Source organism: Blastocystis hominis, assembly GCF_000151665.1.
Source record: "Blastocystis hominis, Singapore isolate B (sub-type 7) whole genome shotgun sequence assembly, scaffold_10".
NCBI lineage: Eukaryota > Bigyra > Opalinata > Blastocystidae > Blastocystis > Blastocystis hominis.
In genome coordinates this window covers 274,043-287,790 of record NW_013171817.1, presented here as the reverse complement: position 1 = coordinate 287,790, position 13,748 = coordinate 274,043, and the positions used below count along the sequence as shown (strand labels likewise).

The 13,748-nt window shown below is 54.9% G+C and overlaps 3 protein-coding genes across 3 annotated transcripts; all 3 read right to left on the bottom strand.

Annotated features, from left to right (window-relative positions):
* Positions 1-307: 307 nt before the first annotated feature.
* Positions 308-1,338, bottom strand: GSBLH_T00001288001 (uncharacterized protein; the record flags this gene model as incomplete). The annotated part of the gene is made up of 4 exons (XM_013039669.1): positions 308-484; positions 512-809; positions 839-1,033; positions 1,064-1,338. 4 exons carry the CDS (start codon positions 1,336-1,338, stop codon positions 308-310), a joined length of 945 nt encoding a protein of 314 aa, XP_012895123.1.
* Positions 1,339-1,397: 59 nt separating this feature from the next.
* On the bottom strand, positions 1,398-4,741 carry GSBLH_T00001287001 (uncharacterized protein; the record flags this gene model as incomplete). Its single annotated transcript, XM_013039668.1, has 8 exons — positions 1,398-1,823; positions 1,908-2,521; positions 2,554-2,789; positions 2,821-2,978; positions 3,013-3,093; positions 3,125-3,271; positions 3,302-4,132; positions 4,163-4,741. 8 exons carry the CDS (start codon positions 4,739-4,741, stop codon positions 1,398-1,400), a joined length of 3,072 nt encoding a protein of 1,023 aa, XP_012895122.1.
* A 1,959-nt stretch (positions 4,742-6,700) lies between these two features.
* GSBLH_T00001286001 (uncharacterized protein) lies at positions 6,701-13,017 on the bottom strand (the record flags this gene model as incomplete). Its single annotated transcript, XM_013039667.1, has 9 exons — positions 6,701-7,570; positions 7,607-8,338; positions 8,369-8,917; positions 8,953-9,909; positions 9,941-10,075; positions 10,113-11,636; positions 11,665-11,730; positions 11,764-11,946; positions 11,977-13,017. 9 exons carry the CDS (start codon positions 13,015-13,017, stop codon positions 6,701-6,703), a joined length of 6,057 nt encoding a protein of 2,018 aa, XP_012895121.1.
* Positions 13,018-13,748: the final 731 nt, after the last annotated feature.

The window sequence follows — 13,748 nt, the reverse complement described above, 5'->3', positions numbered from 1 at the left end:
CTAGAATTTCCTTTAAATTTGTATTTTTAGGCCGATTTTCTACCTAATCACTAAATAGATATTCCGATACGTGGGATCTCAGTCAAAACTGCTTTTTCTTCACTCTGTAAAGAGTTTCCAGTAGATCTTGCAGCTTCTTCTGAACGATCTGAACCATGAAACAGGTTTTTGCAAAGCTTCTGACAAATCCAGTTCATCTTACGCACACGAGTTGTAATATATTGCAAAAACGAGTCGTATATACCAGTGCAATAAGTGACTAAAATCCACTCACTTTTGACAACAAATAATAACAATCAAGGCTTTTTTACGTAAAATGAATATTTCTATCTAAAAAGGCGTCCAACAGTCGCATGAAGTCCTCAATCGACATCTTCGAAGCACGCTGTTGCCCAAGTTCGCCTACACCTAATGAACCGCTAATACCCCAACATGAATTCAAAACCTCCTCCACAACCTGCTTAATATCCATATCTCCACGCGGCTACATCTCACTTCCCCTCCTTTTCACTACAATATCCTTCAATGCACAGTACATCTCGTAGTTCTTCTGCAAAAGCTCTAAAACGCTTTTATTCTTGAAGATGGCCGCCAATGTTTTATTCTTTCGATGAAAGCAGATGTTCACCAAGCCGTCCCACTCTTCAAAATTCACTTCAGGACGAGGATTCAGCGGCTCGATGCGACACACACGCGATTCGACTTTAGGGGGCGGATTGAAGTTGTTGCGACCCACTTTGAGGAGTTGCTGGGTCCGAGCTAAGAGTTGGGTGTTTACGGAAATTCGGGAATACATGTTATCCCCGGGTCTATGGGAGAGGAAGGTGAATGAGCCTACTTGGCACAGAGACGTTGAGTAAATTCCTCTTGGAACATGAGAATCGCTGCTCTAAATATGGGGCGGTGTTGCAGCAGCTTGAAGACCACTCCGGAAGAAATTACGTAGGGAACATTGGAGACGCAAAGATCAAAGTAGGGTAACTCGACCTTTAAAAAGTCGCCATAAACTATCTCCAGGTGAGACTCATATTCTCTGCAACATGAACCAACTTACTAATCATACGTTCCCTGTACTTTCTTTTGTATCTCATGCACCATACGTTCGTCCTTTTCGATTGCTATCACCTTTTTGGCCTTTTTCAATAGCTCCATAGTGAGAATACCGGCTCCTGGTCCGATTTCCAAAACAATATCAGTAGGCTTTATTCCCGACTTTTCTATAATGTTGTGTACCACAGAAATGTTCTTAATAAAGTGCTGACCCAAACCTCCTTTCGCTCCAGATGGAGCAGCTCCCGAATGAATTCTCTGTGTGCGTTGACGTTCTGCTTTGCCCATCACAAGCCTAAAAAAACAATTATGGATTCGCAACAAACACGCAAAACCTAAAACCTTTCTTAATCTTCATAATCCACGCTCAGCAGTGGAACGCTTTCCCTCGATTTTTCCTTTCCTTGCATCCGATTGTCCAAATGTCTCCCGACGCACTTCAGCACCTCATCGATGAGAATCACCGGGAAGGAGAACGCCAGCACCAGCTTCCAGTCGTGGAGCGTGAGCGGCGCGACGGAGAACACTTTGGCCAAGGGCGGGATGTAGAGAATGGCGAAATGGGCGACGAACGAAGCGAGGATGGCGGCCACGAGATAGAGATTGCGATGAGGCGGGACGACGAGGAGGGAGCAGTCCTCGGAGAGCGCGTTGAGCGCGTTGAACATCTCGATGGTGACCAGAACGGTGAGCGAGAGCGTGGAGGCGACGACCTTTCCCTTCTCGAAGTAATCGCAGGGCTGGGCGAAGCCGCCCCATCCGTCCAGGGAGAACTCGGTCCACGCGCGGCATTTCCCGTGGCCCATGAGCTGGGCGAGGGAGACGAGGGGATGGGCGTCGGGGGCGCGGTCGAGCACGTACCAATAGACGAAGATGCCCACCGTGGCGACGCCCACGTAGAGCCCGATCACCACGTAGCGGAAGAACACGAAGGGCGTGATGAGGCCTTCGTCGCGGGCGCGCGGCGGACGCGCCATGATGTCGGGCTCGGGCGGGTTGAAGCCCAGCGCGGTGGCCGGGGGCCCGTCGGTGACGAGGTTGACCCAGAGCAGCTGGACGGGGGAGAGTCCCTCGGGAATGCCCAGCATGGCCGTGAAGAAGATCGAGGCGACCTCGCCGATGTTGGAGCTGATCAGATAGCGGATGAACGCCTTCATGTTCTGGTAGATGGACCGGCCCTCCTCGATCGCCGCCACGATCGTCCGGAAGTTGTCGTCCACCAGCACCATGTCCGAAGCCTCCTTCGCCACCTCCGTACCGCTCACCCCCATCGCCACGCCGATGTCCGCTTGCTGCAGCGCCGGCGCGTCGTTCACGCCGTCCCCCGTCATCGCCGTGATCTCCCCCATCTGACGAAGCAGACTGATCAGTTCCTTCTTGTGCACCGGCTCCGAACGCGCGAACACGCGACCCCCATGACCCGCCAAAATCCGAAGCTGCCGCTCACGAGGGAGTTTCATGAACTCACGCGCTACGTGTCACCGAAACGTGGAAACGTGGAACCGAGGAAACTCTTCTGGGAGATGTCTTCGGAGGGCTCGAAGATGCCCACATCGCGCGCGATGGATTCCGCCGTGACGAGATTGTCTCCGGTAATCATGAAGACGCGGATGCCGGCCTTCTTGCACAGCGCGATGCTGTCGCGGACTTCGACGCGTGCAGGATCCTTGATGCCGACCATGCCGAAGAGGCAGAGATCCTGCTCGATGGCTTCGAATCCGCTGATGTCGAGGAGCTTTCTATGGATGGAGCGAGGAAGGGATTGAAAACTTGTGTGCGGGATGGTGAGGACCGTTGTAGGAAGCCAGGTCGCCCAGCTCGAGCTTGCCGGCCATGGCCAAGCAGCGAAGCGCTTTGGCTGACATGGAGGTCACCACGGACTCGAAATGGCGACGAAGTTCGGGAGTTAGCGGCAGGATCGTTCCGTTCTATTGGAAATGAGGCGTGCAAGACAGAGCGAACCTCCGTGCAGAGCGACGTGCAGCGAGCCAGAATGTTCTCGGGAGCGCCTTTGACCAGGAGAAGGTTGTGTCCAGACACGTTCTGCGAGTGAAAAAAGCGCCGATTTTTGGACTTTGGGGGCACAGATGACCGACATGGATTTGCGAGAGCGCGTGAACTCGAGGGTGGCGAGCACGTCGTAGCGGTCTCTCCAATATCTTGTTGCGATTTGGCACCGCAAAGCCGGGTTTTGTTTCATGGCGTTCACGGCGTGCATGTCCTTCCATTCATTCATTTCCGCTCCGTTTACCACGTCCGCGTTCGCGGGCAGACCCAATTTCTCCACCAGCACTTGCAGCGCCGCCTCCGTCGGCTCGCCCACCGCTTTAAACCGCATTTTCTGCTCATCGAACTCGATGGCGGCGTCATTGCACAGCGCGCAGACCTTCGCGACGTTGCACAATCCCACGTCTTCTACGCGCCATCGCCCCAACTCCCCATTCCTACGCGTATCGAATCGCTTCAACTCGCTAATGCTTCCCTCCGGGTTGTACGACACGCCGTCCACGTTATGCAGCACCGCGTGTCCGTCGTTCGCCACATTCACCAGACTCACCACGGTCATTTCGTTCGTCGTCAGCGTCCCCGTTTTGTCCGAGCAGATCACCGTCGTGCAGCCCAGCGTCTCCACCGACGGCAGCTTCCGCACGATGCAGTTCCGACGCGCCATCGACCGCGTTCCCAGCGACAGGCACAGCGTGATCACCGCGGGGAGGCCTTCCGGAATGGCGGCGACGCCCAGCGCCACGGCCACTTTGAGGTAGTAGATGCAGCCGCGGAAAAAACCGCCGAATTCGGGATCGGTGAAGTGCCGGAAGTTCATGATCCAGACGATGACGCAGATCCACATGATCACTTTGCCCAGCCACTCGCCGAATTCATCGATCTTCTGCCCGAGCGGGGTCTTTTCTTCGTCTTCCCGCGCGTCCATGACGGCGCGCTGGATCTTTCCGATCTCCGTGTTCATGCCGGTCCGCACCACCAGCGCTTTGCACAGCCCGTTCGCGATCGTGGTGCCTGCGAAGAGCATGTTCACCTTCTCCGACAGACCCGCGTCCTCGGCTACCGTCGCGTCGGCCGTCTAGAAATCAGAGTGGAAACGGAGAACGACTTTGGCGATCGTTTTGCTCTCGCCGGTGAGAGCACTTTCTTCCACACGCACCGTGGTGGTCTTCAGTTGCAGCACGCGACAGTCGGCGGGGACTTTGTCGCCTACCTGAATTTGGATGATGTCTCCGGGCACCAGCTTGGAAGAAGGAAGCTCGTGATACCACTTGCCACCACGGATACATCGTACTGTTTCACTCTGCATCTCTTTGAGAGCTTTAAGGGCATTGGCTGCATTGTTCTCTTGCCAAACTCCGATAATCGCGTTGATGATCAGAATCAGGAGAATCACGAACGGCTCCACGAATGCCGTAATGCCTTCTCCGTTATTTTGAAAGATGGCTAGAACGAACGAAAAAGCGGCGCTCGCAAGCAGGATTTTGATCAAATAGTCATCAAACTGTTCTAAAACGAGTTTCCACATGGGTGTAGGCTTTTCCTTGTCGAGTTCATTGGGGCCATTGATGTCTAAACGACGTGCGGCCTCTTTTTCAGTTAATCCTTCATTTTGACTAGTTTCGTAATAACGTAAGCATTCTTCAATCGAATTGGCATGAGCGGAATACGATTTTAACATGTTCATTCGACTAGAGATTTGTTACGAAAAGAGAGAATATACAATGCTAATCAATGTGTCTCTGTATGGATTATAGATATAGCAGTCCAACAATAAGAAATAACTTAGGAGGACTAAACTCTATAAAAGAAGAATAGCAAATCATGGAAATGAGATTTTACCACATATGACGTTTTCCCACTATGGCTATTAGATGAGTCTATTGACGTAATTATTGGAAAAATGAGAAATGAAATGATATCCCTTGTTTTTCTCTGAACTTAGCTGTATAGCCAGATGGAAAAACTGAAAAAGTATCATTCTGTGAATTTGCAGTTTTCTATATTCACTATGCAAACAATATGGACCCGAGTAACGATTTTGACTTCGCCCAGACTATGATAGCATGTTCCTTAGAATCACAGATTCGATCTAATTTGGAGAATCTCACCGATGTAGCAAGATTTGGACAGATCGTGAGGTCGAATACAATTTTTCCTTCGCCTCTTCGTCTCAGTTTTGCATAATATTATTCATGAATAGTACAAAACAAAATTCTGAAGGAATCAAACCTCTTGAGAGTGATACAGAAGAAGAGGGTTGTGCAATACTGGCATATTACTGATATTTTAGTGAATGAACAGCTTGATATGAAGGAAAATACCAACGAGACTGTTCCCACTCAGCAAACCTCCATCACCCAATATTTCAGTGTAATACTCTGATTTTCTCGAGTAAGTGATAGCGTTCTAAACGTGGAACACACAAAAAGTCTCCAAAGCACACAAATGAAAAGCTCACCTCGCGAAAACGAAAACGAGATGGTCAAATGGTTCTCTTACTGGGTCAAAAGGTAAATTACATCATGATCTGTTATTTGCAGAATACGGTTATCCGATGTCAACTCTGTGGAATGGTGTATGATTCCATTAATCAGGAGGATGTTTCGTTTCACAAGAGCATTTGCAAGCGAATGGCAGAGAAGAGGGACTAGCCGAAATAGTGATACGAAGAATCATGAGCAATGCATCCGTTTTATTGATAGAAATCAAGGTACAAAACAGGAAATAATGGGTAGTATTTGTGTTGCAGAGACAACACAACGAGGAACGCAATGGGATGAAATCCTTTGAGTATATGAAAGAGCAAGCAATTAATAAATAACACGTGTTTTCTTTTTATTAATTGTACGTGATGAAGTCTATTTTTCTCGCCTTGGCTGTTATTTTATTGGTTTCTGCTGCTGACTAGACTATACTGGTTAGTAGCTTGAACGTTTTGGAATATATGAGGCACAACACTGATCTGTAATCGAATGTTCTCATTATTTTACAATTCGAATACATGTCTTTGGAGAAATGAAGGCTGAAAGTATCACAGCCAAATCGAACGTGCATAGAAAGCAAAATACCAGTGGATTGGATGGAGAACGTTGATGTGGATAACAACAAGGGGACTCTGAAAGAGCAGTTCGATTATTGGGCGTCAAAGGAATAACTGAGCCATGTGATGCAGGATGGAGATGGATCCTACCAGTTTAATTCGCTGAATGAAGTAATCAGAATCGGCAATATGACTACGATTAATATGTTTAATGCGGAGAAAGCCCGCGATCCACTACGATACGCGAATTAATGAGATGCTGTGACTTTGCTACATGATGGACCATTACCCTGAAATGAACCGATCGAAAATAGAGGGCATTTTCAACAAGGAATTGAAGCACAGAGAGCTGTCAATCTATACATTCAGTCAATTGCCTTTCTTCTCGTCTGTTAGGTGCTGTGAAGTCTGTGAGGGGCTTTACGGGCTACAAGGCCGATATTAAGAAGTTCGAGTCTTGGAATTAGAAAGTCGGAGTATGCTGTAAAGCTCTGCAATGATCTCACAAACAGTTGTGCTGAGAATCTGCGCGCCTTCGAGTGGAAAACAAGAACCCTATTCATCGCATTCGTGAATACCATGCACAAACTCCATTGTTTTTAGTCAACAAACAATCCACTTTGTCTCCACTACATCGAATTCGATCTCCTGCTCCTGATCACACCCAATATACGCGTCCGTCATGAAATACAGCATCCACGAATAGTGTCCCGGCTTCTCTGGCGCTGTGAACGCCAGCTGCTTGCTTCGGCTTCGCTCCAGGTCCACTTCCACGATGGACTGAATGGAGCTGTCCGTGGGATCCCCCAAAATCAACCACCAGGTCTGCCGCAGCTTCTGCGGGTAGTTCTCGCTACGCACCTCGGTGCTATAAGTCTCTCCCTCCTCCCCCGCATTGAGCTGCACGTTCAGCATCGCGTCCTGTCCGCAGCAGACCTCGCCTCCCTCCAAGGCTGCATTGACCTCGATGTCGGGATACGCGTCGCAGAACTGCACGACGTCTTCGATTTCGCGCTCGCTGAGGCCCTCCAGCAGCTTGGCGCGCGCCGCGTCCTCCATGTCGAGGAAGTCGAAGATGCTGCTGACTCCCTCGCCGTCGAACGCAGCGGCGCGGTCTTTATCGAAGTGGGGCAGCTGCAGCAGTCGCGAGTCCTCGTTCCACTGCCCCTGCACGACCATCTGGCAGAGCTCGATGGCGGCGATCGCCGGCTTGAGCCACGTGTTCGTCGAGCACACGTTCACCATGCCCTGCGTGTCATTCTGCTTCGGCGAACCCACGTGGAGGAGGCGCACGGCGGTGGGGAGCAGCTGCAGCGTGTCGCGGCGCAGGTCGCTGGGGAGCGCGTCGCGGTTGAAGAAGCTCTGCAGCAACACGTTGACCTTGCGAGAAACGGGCGTGGAGTTCTCGACGACGTACTGCAGGTGGTTCGCCATGCGCTGGAGAAGCAGAGACTCGTGCTGCCGCAGCGGGAGCTACGCGTTATCGCGGAGAGAGAGGATGAAAAAAACCTCTTCGAACTCCTCGGCGGAGGAGAGAATCTGCAGGAGCCCGCGGCGTTTGGTTTTGGCGGTGATGGAGAGCGAGAAGAGCTTCGTGGTCTGCACGCGGATGTAGAGATGCGCGCTCAGCACGCCCAGATTCAGCGGCTCCAAGGCCTGCTCGTCGATGGCCACCGCGCCCGCGTCCTGGAGGTCGGTAGCGGTGTTCTCGATGAGCGTGGAGAGGAAGTCGCTGAGCTGCGCGTCGCTGACGCCGTCGAGCGAGTAGAAATTGGGGTTCTGCGGGAGCCGGCGATAGAAGAAGAACCAGGTGAGCCACTCGATGGCGTCCTGCATGGAGGCGACGGTGTGGCTGGTCACGGCGGCGTTGAGCACGTCGGCGAGGTGCAGATGGAGCGTGCTCTCGACGGGGAGCGGCTCGAAGAGGAACTTGTTGAGGTAGTCCTTCTTGGAGATGTGCGTCATCACCACCGCCTTCCCGCTCGCGTATTTGCCGCCACGCGAAGCAAACCCGATCATTTCGAGGAGATCCACGATGGGATAGTCCACGTAGCGGTGATCCTTGCCATCGTAGAAGCACGTGTCTAGCCGTAAAGCGTCCGTCGCATCGCTACCCATCACGATCACCAGTTGCGCGCTCCAGTCCAACTCCCAGCACAGCTCCGCGGTCGCCACCAGCACTTGAATGAAGTCGCGAGAGAACAACTCGCGCACCAGCCGAGCGTCCTCCTCGTTCATGCCCTACCTCTCACTCCGTTTCCACGTTTCCACTTTGTAGAAGAAGGCGACGCCCGCCGCGAGGACGGTCTTCAGCGCGGGGTCGACGACGCGGCTGAGCACTTCGTCCATCTGGTCCTGCGGAATGTGGTTGAATCGGCGCGGCTTCGACGTCGCGGAGACGAACGTGAGGATGTCGATCGCGGTCATCTGCGCCTGCTTGCGCGAGGGAACGAACACCAGCGCCGCGTGGCCGCCCGAGAGCGCGGTGAGCGTGGAGTAGACGGGCTTGCTCATCGCGAGGAGGCGCGTGCCCGCGTGGTTGATGTCGAATCCCTGCACGCGGACCTGCACCGGATTCACCTTCACCGAGGAGTGGAAGCTGAAGAGCCCCTTGTCCACGTTCAGCCAGCCCGCCAGCGAGCGCGCGTTCGCCAGGCAGGCAGAGAGCGCGACGAAGCGGAACTGGATCGCGAAGCGGCTCTTGGGATCGGCTTTGGCCTGGGCTTCGAGGGCGCGGAGACGCGAGAGAACGGATTCTAAGAGATAGCCTTGCGCGCTGCCGATCATGTGGAGATGCTCCACGACCACCAATTTGATTTGCTAGCCATCAGCAACCCGCCTCTCTCTAAACCTACTTGGATCAGCTTCAAATGCGAGCCCGTGCACGTGTACGCGTCCATGTGTTCCGGCAGCGACACAATCACATCGCACGTGCTCAGAGTCCGCGAATCTTCCTTCGGCTCGCCGATCATCTGCCCCACGCTCTTCCCTAACGGCCGCATCATCTCCGTCCATCGCTGCACATGGCGGTCGCACACCGCCTTGATCGGACACAGAACCAGCGCCTTCCCTCCGGGCTGCGTCGCGAACAGGCGGAACATCGCCAGCTCCCCCACGACGCCCTTCCCGCTGCCGCTTCGTGCCGCCAGAAGCACGTTGGCGTCGCTCTCGTAGACCGTGCGGAGCACCTGCGTCTGGATGGGGTTGAACACCGTCAGCGTGGACGCCAGCGCGGCTTCGAAGGCGGGGTTGTGCAGAGCCGAGAGCGGAGCGGGCTGCAGGTCGAGCAGCTCCGTGTGGGGCGGGAATTTCTCGGGGAGGATCAGCGAACGGAAGGAAATGAGGTGCGTGGTCTCGGCTTGGAGCCAGGTGTCGCTGATAATGCGGAGGAAGTACTGCGGAGGCATGGGGTCGAAGAGCGGGACGGTGAAGTTGACGTACTGCACTTCTTCGGCGTACTTGGCTTTGAGGAGCCAGTACTGATAGTAGAGAATCTTCTCGCCGTCGCCGTCCTCCACGATCAGATGGAAGCCTTGCGAGGAGCCGTGCACCGCCGGATCGTAGTTGAAATCGGCGTGCAGCGCCAGCTCCACCGACAGCATCGATCGCGTGATCGGGAGAATGATGGCTTCGGCTTGCAGACGCGGGATTTGGTGGATCATCCGCTCCAATTTCTTGCCGATATTTCGAACCTGCTCGCCCTTTCCGGACACCAGCTCCTCCAAATCGCCCGCGCTCATCTCGAAGTACCGGTCAAACGCGATGGGCTTGTTGTCCAGCTTCTTCAGCACGGAGGCGGGGAGCTTGTTGAACTACGCGTCACCATGCTTTTTCGATCGCTACTTGATGCAGCGGCGACTGCGTAGCCCACTGCTGGTGCGAGACCATCTTGCACAGCTCCAAGCAGCGCTGCGCGAGCGACGACCAGCCGCGCAGCAAAGCGATTTCGAAGAGCGCGCGCAGGATTCGCCCCGCGGACTACGATGGATCGGGTTTTTATGGTTTGTCTGCCTACCTGTGTGATGTACACCATGTCGCACGCCAAGGCGAACTTCTCGAGCTTCACGTGGGAGATGTAGGCTTGCAGCAGCACGTTCACTTTGGCGCAGGGATCGTCCACCGTCTCGCGGATCGGGATCGGGACCTTGTTCATCAGCATGTTCAGCTCGAGCTTCTCTTCGGGCCGAACGACGATCTGGCTGAACTCCGCGGAGCGGCTGAACAGATTGAACAGCTCGATCTCGGTCATGTTGGGCTTGAGATGCTCGTTGTAGGTCGCGACGGAAGGGTTGGTGATGTAGTAATAGGACGCGATGCGACCCAGTCCGGTGGATTCGAACAAACCCGCCTTCACGTCGTACTTGATCAGTGCGTTCTTGGCGAGAAGACTCGCCGCACTGTGGATCAGATCCACGCGATACTGCAGCAAGGTGGGGTCATCGCGAAGCGAGGTCGCATCCACGCCGTACAGCGCGGGATTCTTCAGCATTCGGACGAAGAGGTACGTGTATCCGAGCCACGAGACCGCGTCGGCGACGTTCTGGATGGTTCCCATGACGATCTCCGCGTTTAGATTGTCCGCCAACCGCTTGATGAACTGCGACTCGATCGGCAGCTGCGCGTTCATCAGCGAGAGATAGTACTGCAGCTCGGAGATCCGCGTGATGATGATGCCCTCGCCGAACGACTCGAACTGCGGGCGTCCGGCGCGCCCCAGCATCTGCAGAACGTCCTGCGGCGAGAGCTCGACCCACGCGGACTGCTCGGGCGAGTACATCTGCGTGCCCTTGATGATGACCGTGTGCGCGGGCAGGTTCACGCCCCACGCCAGCGTCATCGTGGAGACCAGCACGCGGATGAAGCCCGCGGCGAAGAGCTCCTCGACCGCGGTTCGGTCCGCTCGGCAGAGTCCCGCGTGGTGGATCGCGAAGCCGGTGGGCAGCAGACGCTTCAGATCGTCGTTCTTGATCGAGTACTTCTTGACCTCGTCCTCCAGCTTCTTCCGCGCCATCTCGGACGGGAAGAACAAGTGGTGCTGGTCCTTCTCGACCGCGGTGTCCAGCAGGAACTGCGCGGTGCGCGCGGTTTCCTTCCGGCTGTGCACGAACACCAGCACCTGCTTCTTCCCCGCCTTCTCGATCACCTTCTCGTAGCAGATCTCGTTCATCAGCTTCATCCGCTTGAACGAGCTCTTCTCCTTGATCCCCACGAACTGCTGCGCCAGACCCACCGGACGGAAGCTGCTGTCGAAGTGGAACAGTCCCTTCGCGGGGTCCACGCGCAAAAAAGTCGCCACGTCCTCGAAGTTCGGGAGCGTCGCCGACAGTCCGACCAGTCGCACCATTTCCTGCGTCACCTCCACTTGGCGCACCGTTCGCGCGACCAGGGCTTCCAGAACGGGGCCTCGATCGTCGTGCAGCAAGTGGATCTCGTCCAGAATGATCAGGCGGACCAGCTGCGTGTAGGTCCGATCGCCGCTCTTCCGCGTGATGATGTCCCACTTCTCGGGCGTGGTGATGATGAGCTGCGTCGACGCGATCTACTTCGAATTCTCGCCCAGCACTCACTTCTTCCTTCGTCAAATTCACGTCGCCCGACAGCTCGCGCACGGCGATATTGTACGGCTTCAGCTTCTACATCGCATCGCATCGCACGGCTTCGCCTACGCGTCCGAAACTATCCACCATCTCCTTCACCAGCGCTTTCATCGGCGCCACGTACACGATCTTGAACTTATCGCGGTCCACGCTCCCGTCTTCCCGCCGATGCAGCCACATCTCGTGCAGAATCGTCATCAGCGCCACGTTCGTCTTCCCAGCGCCCGTCGGCGCGCACAGCAGCATGTTCTCCTACGCGTCACGCCCCTGTCCGACGCACACCGAGCTCAGCATGGCGCACTCGTACACCTCGCTCTGCACCAGATTCAGCTTGGAAACGCCCTCGAACCCGGGCCGGAACCACTCGGGCATTTCCTCCACGCTCACCAAGTGATGGCTGCTCAGATACTCCGCGTCGCCGTACTTGTTCGCCGCCGCGGGCACGTGGATCTCCTCCCAGCCGGGCTTCAGCACGCGGTTCGTCCCCTCCGGCAGGTGCAGCGCGTTCTTGCTCATCAAATGCCCGCCCACCGCGAACTCCAGGCTGCGCAGATCCAGCTGCGCCCTCGGCTTCGGCACCGCGAGCTCCTGGCTCAGCGCCAGGCGCTCTTCCTCGCGCAGCGCCTCCTCGTCCGCCTTCTCGCTGTGCGCCTTCGGGCGGGGCGTTGCGCGCGTCGTGGCCAGCGAGTCGCCGCCGGAGCGCCACGCGCGCGTGGCCTGGCCGCCCTCCAATCGCTTGAGAATGGCGGAGCCGTTGAGAGAGGCGTCGCTGAGCAGTTCCTGGGCGATGGCCTCGCGCTCGGCGTCGCTGGAGGCGCGTCGCCAGCGCGTGACGAAGGCGATTTTGCCGCGGTTGGCGAGGAGCTGCTGGATGAGCGCGGCGTGCTCGACGCCGATGCACTCGACCAGACGATCCTCGTCGCCGCGCTCGTCGCTGCTCTGCAGAATCGACAGCACTTCCTCCGCGATGTGCTGCGACTTCTCCGCGTCCGGCTCGTACTCGTGGATCTGCCGCTGCAGCCAGAACGAGTCGATGTCTTCCACGCGCAGCGAGCCCTCGTCCTCTTCCGTCTCCGCGGCTGTGCTCATAATCGTCCCGGCGTTCAGCGAGTCCGCAGCCTGCGAAGCCTCCGCGTCGGAAGCGTCGGAAGCGTCGGACGCGATCTCGTCGAGGATTTCCTCCTCGCTCTCCACGTCCATGTTGAACGTCATGATGTTGTCTTGCTCCTCGTCCATCGCTCCTTCGCGAGCCTCTCCGTCCGCGTCGAAGTCGGTGATTTGTTTCCCCAGTTCCACCAAATTGCCGAAATCGCGCTCGTTCATCTTTCCGAGAATCGCCTCGCACCGCGCCTGCTTCTCCTTGAGCTCCTCGCTTTTTAAAATCGAGAGGATTTCGTTCGCAATATCGGCCAGGATCTCCTAGAGGGGATTCAAACAAAAGGAAACAAACATCGGATTCATCGGGATAATGTTTGGTAATGATTTGCAGTAGATTCGCGTATTTGATCTCTGTGTCTGCGGTTTTCGGGTGATAGATCCGGCTGTTATAGTCGTCAACCGCTAAAACGCTTTTCACATTGGGATTCAAACTCACCCCAACACGTCTTCGTTTCTGAACAACCGTCTCAGAGAGCATCTTTTCACGCTTTCTAGAAGCATTATTCATACACAACAACCCCAAACCGTTGTTCTTGGCGTTCTTTCCGTTTCTTTAATTCGTCTGACTGTGTTATCGCACGGTCTCCCATCTTTGGTATTTTTCGACCGGCCAAACTCTCTGCAGCTCCCGTTGGAACATTACGCTCTCGCGGGCGCTCCCGATCGGCTTGTGTGACTTGATTTGCATTCTACTCGGTGATTCTCATTCAAAAGATCCAACGTTTGCGTAGGCAAACTGGCGCTCTTTGATCGCTCGTTCAGCCATAGTAAAGAGAAATTCTGTTTATGCGGAAGCTAAATATAAAAGAGAAGCAAAAATAGAAAACCGATCAAAACTAAGTAAGCAGAAAGAAATAGTTTGGTGAGAAAAGGTTAATGGATCAACGAATGGGTGG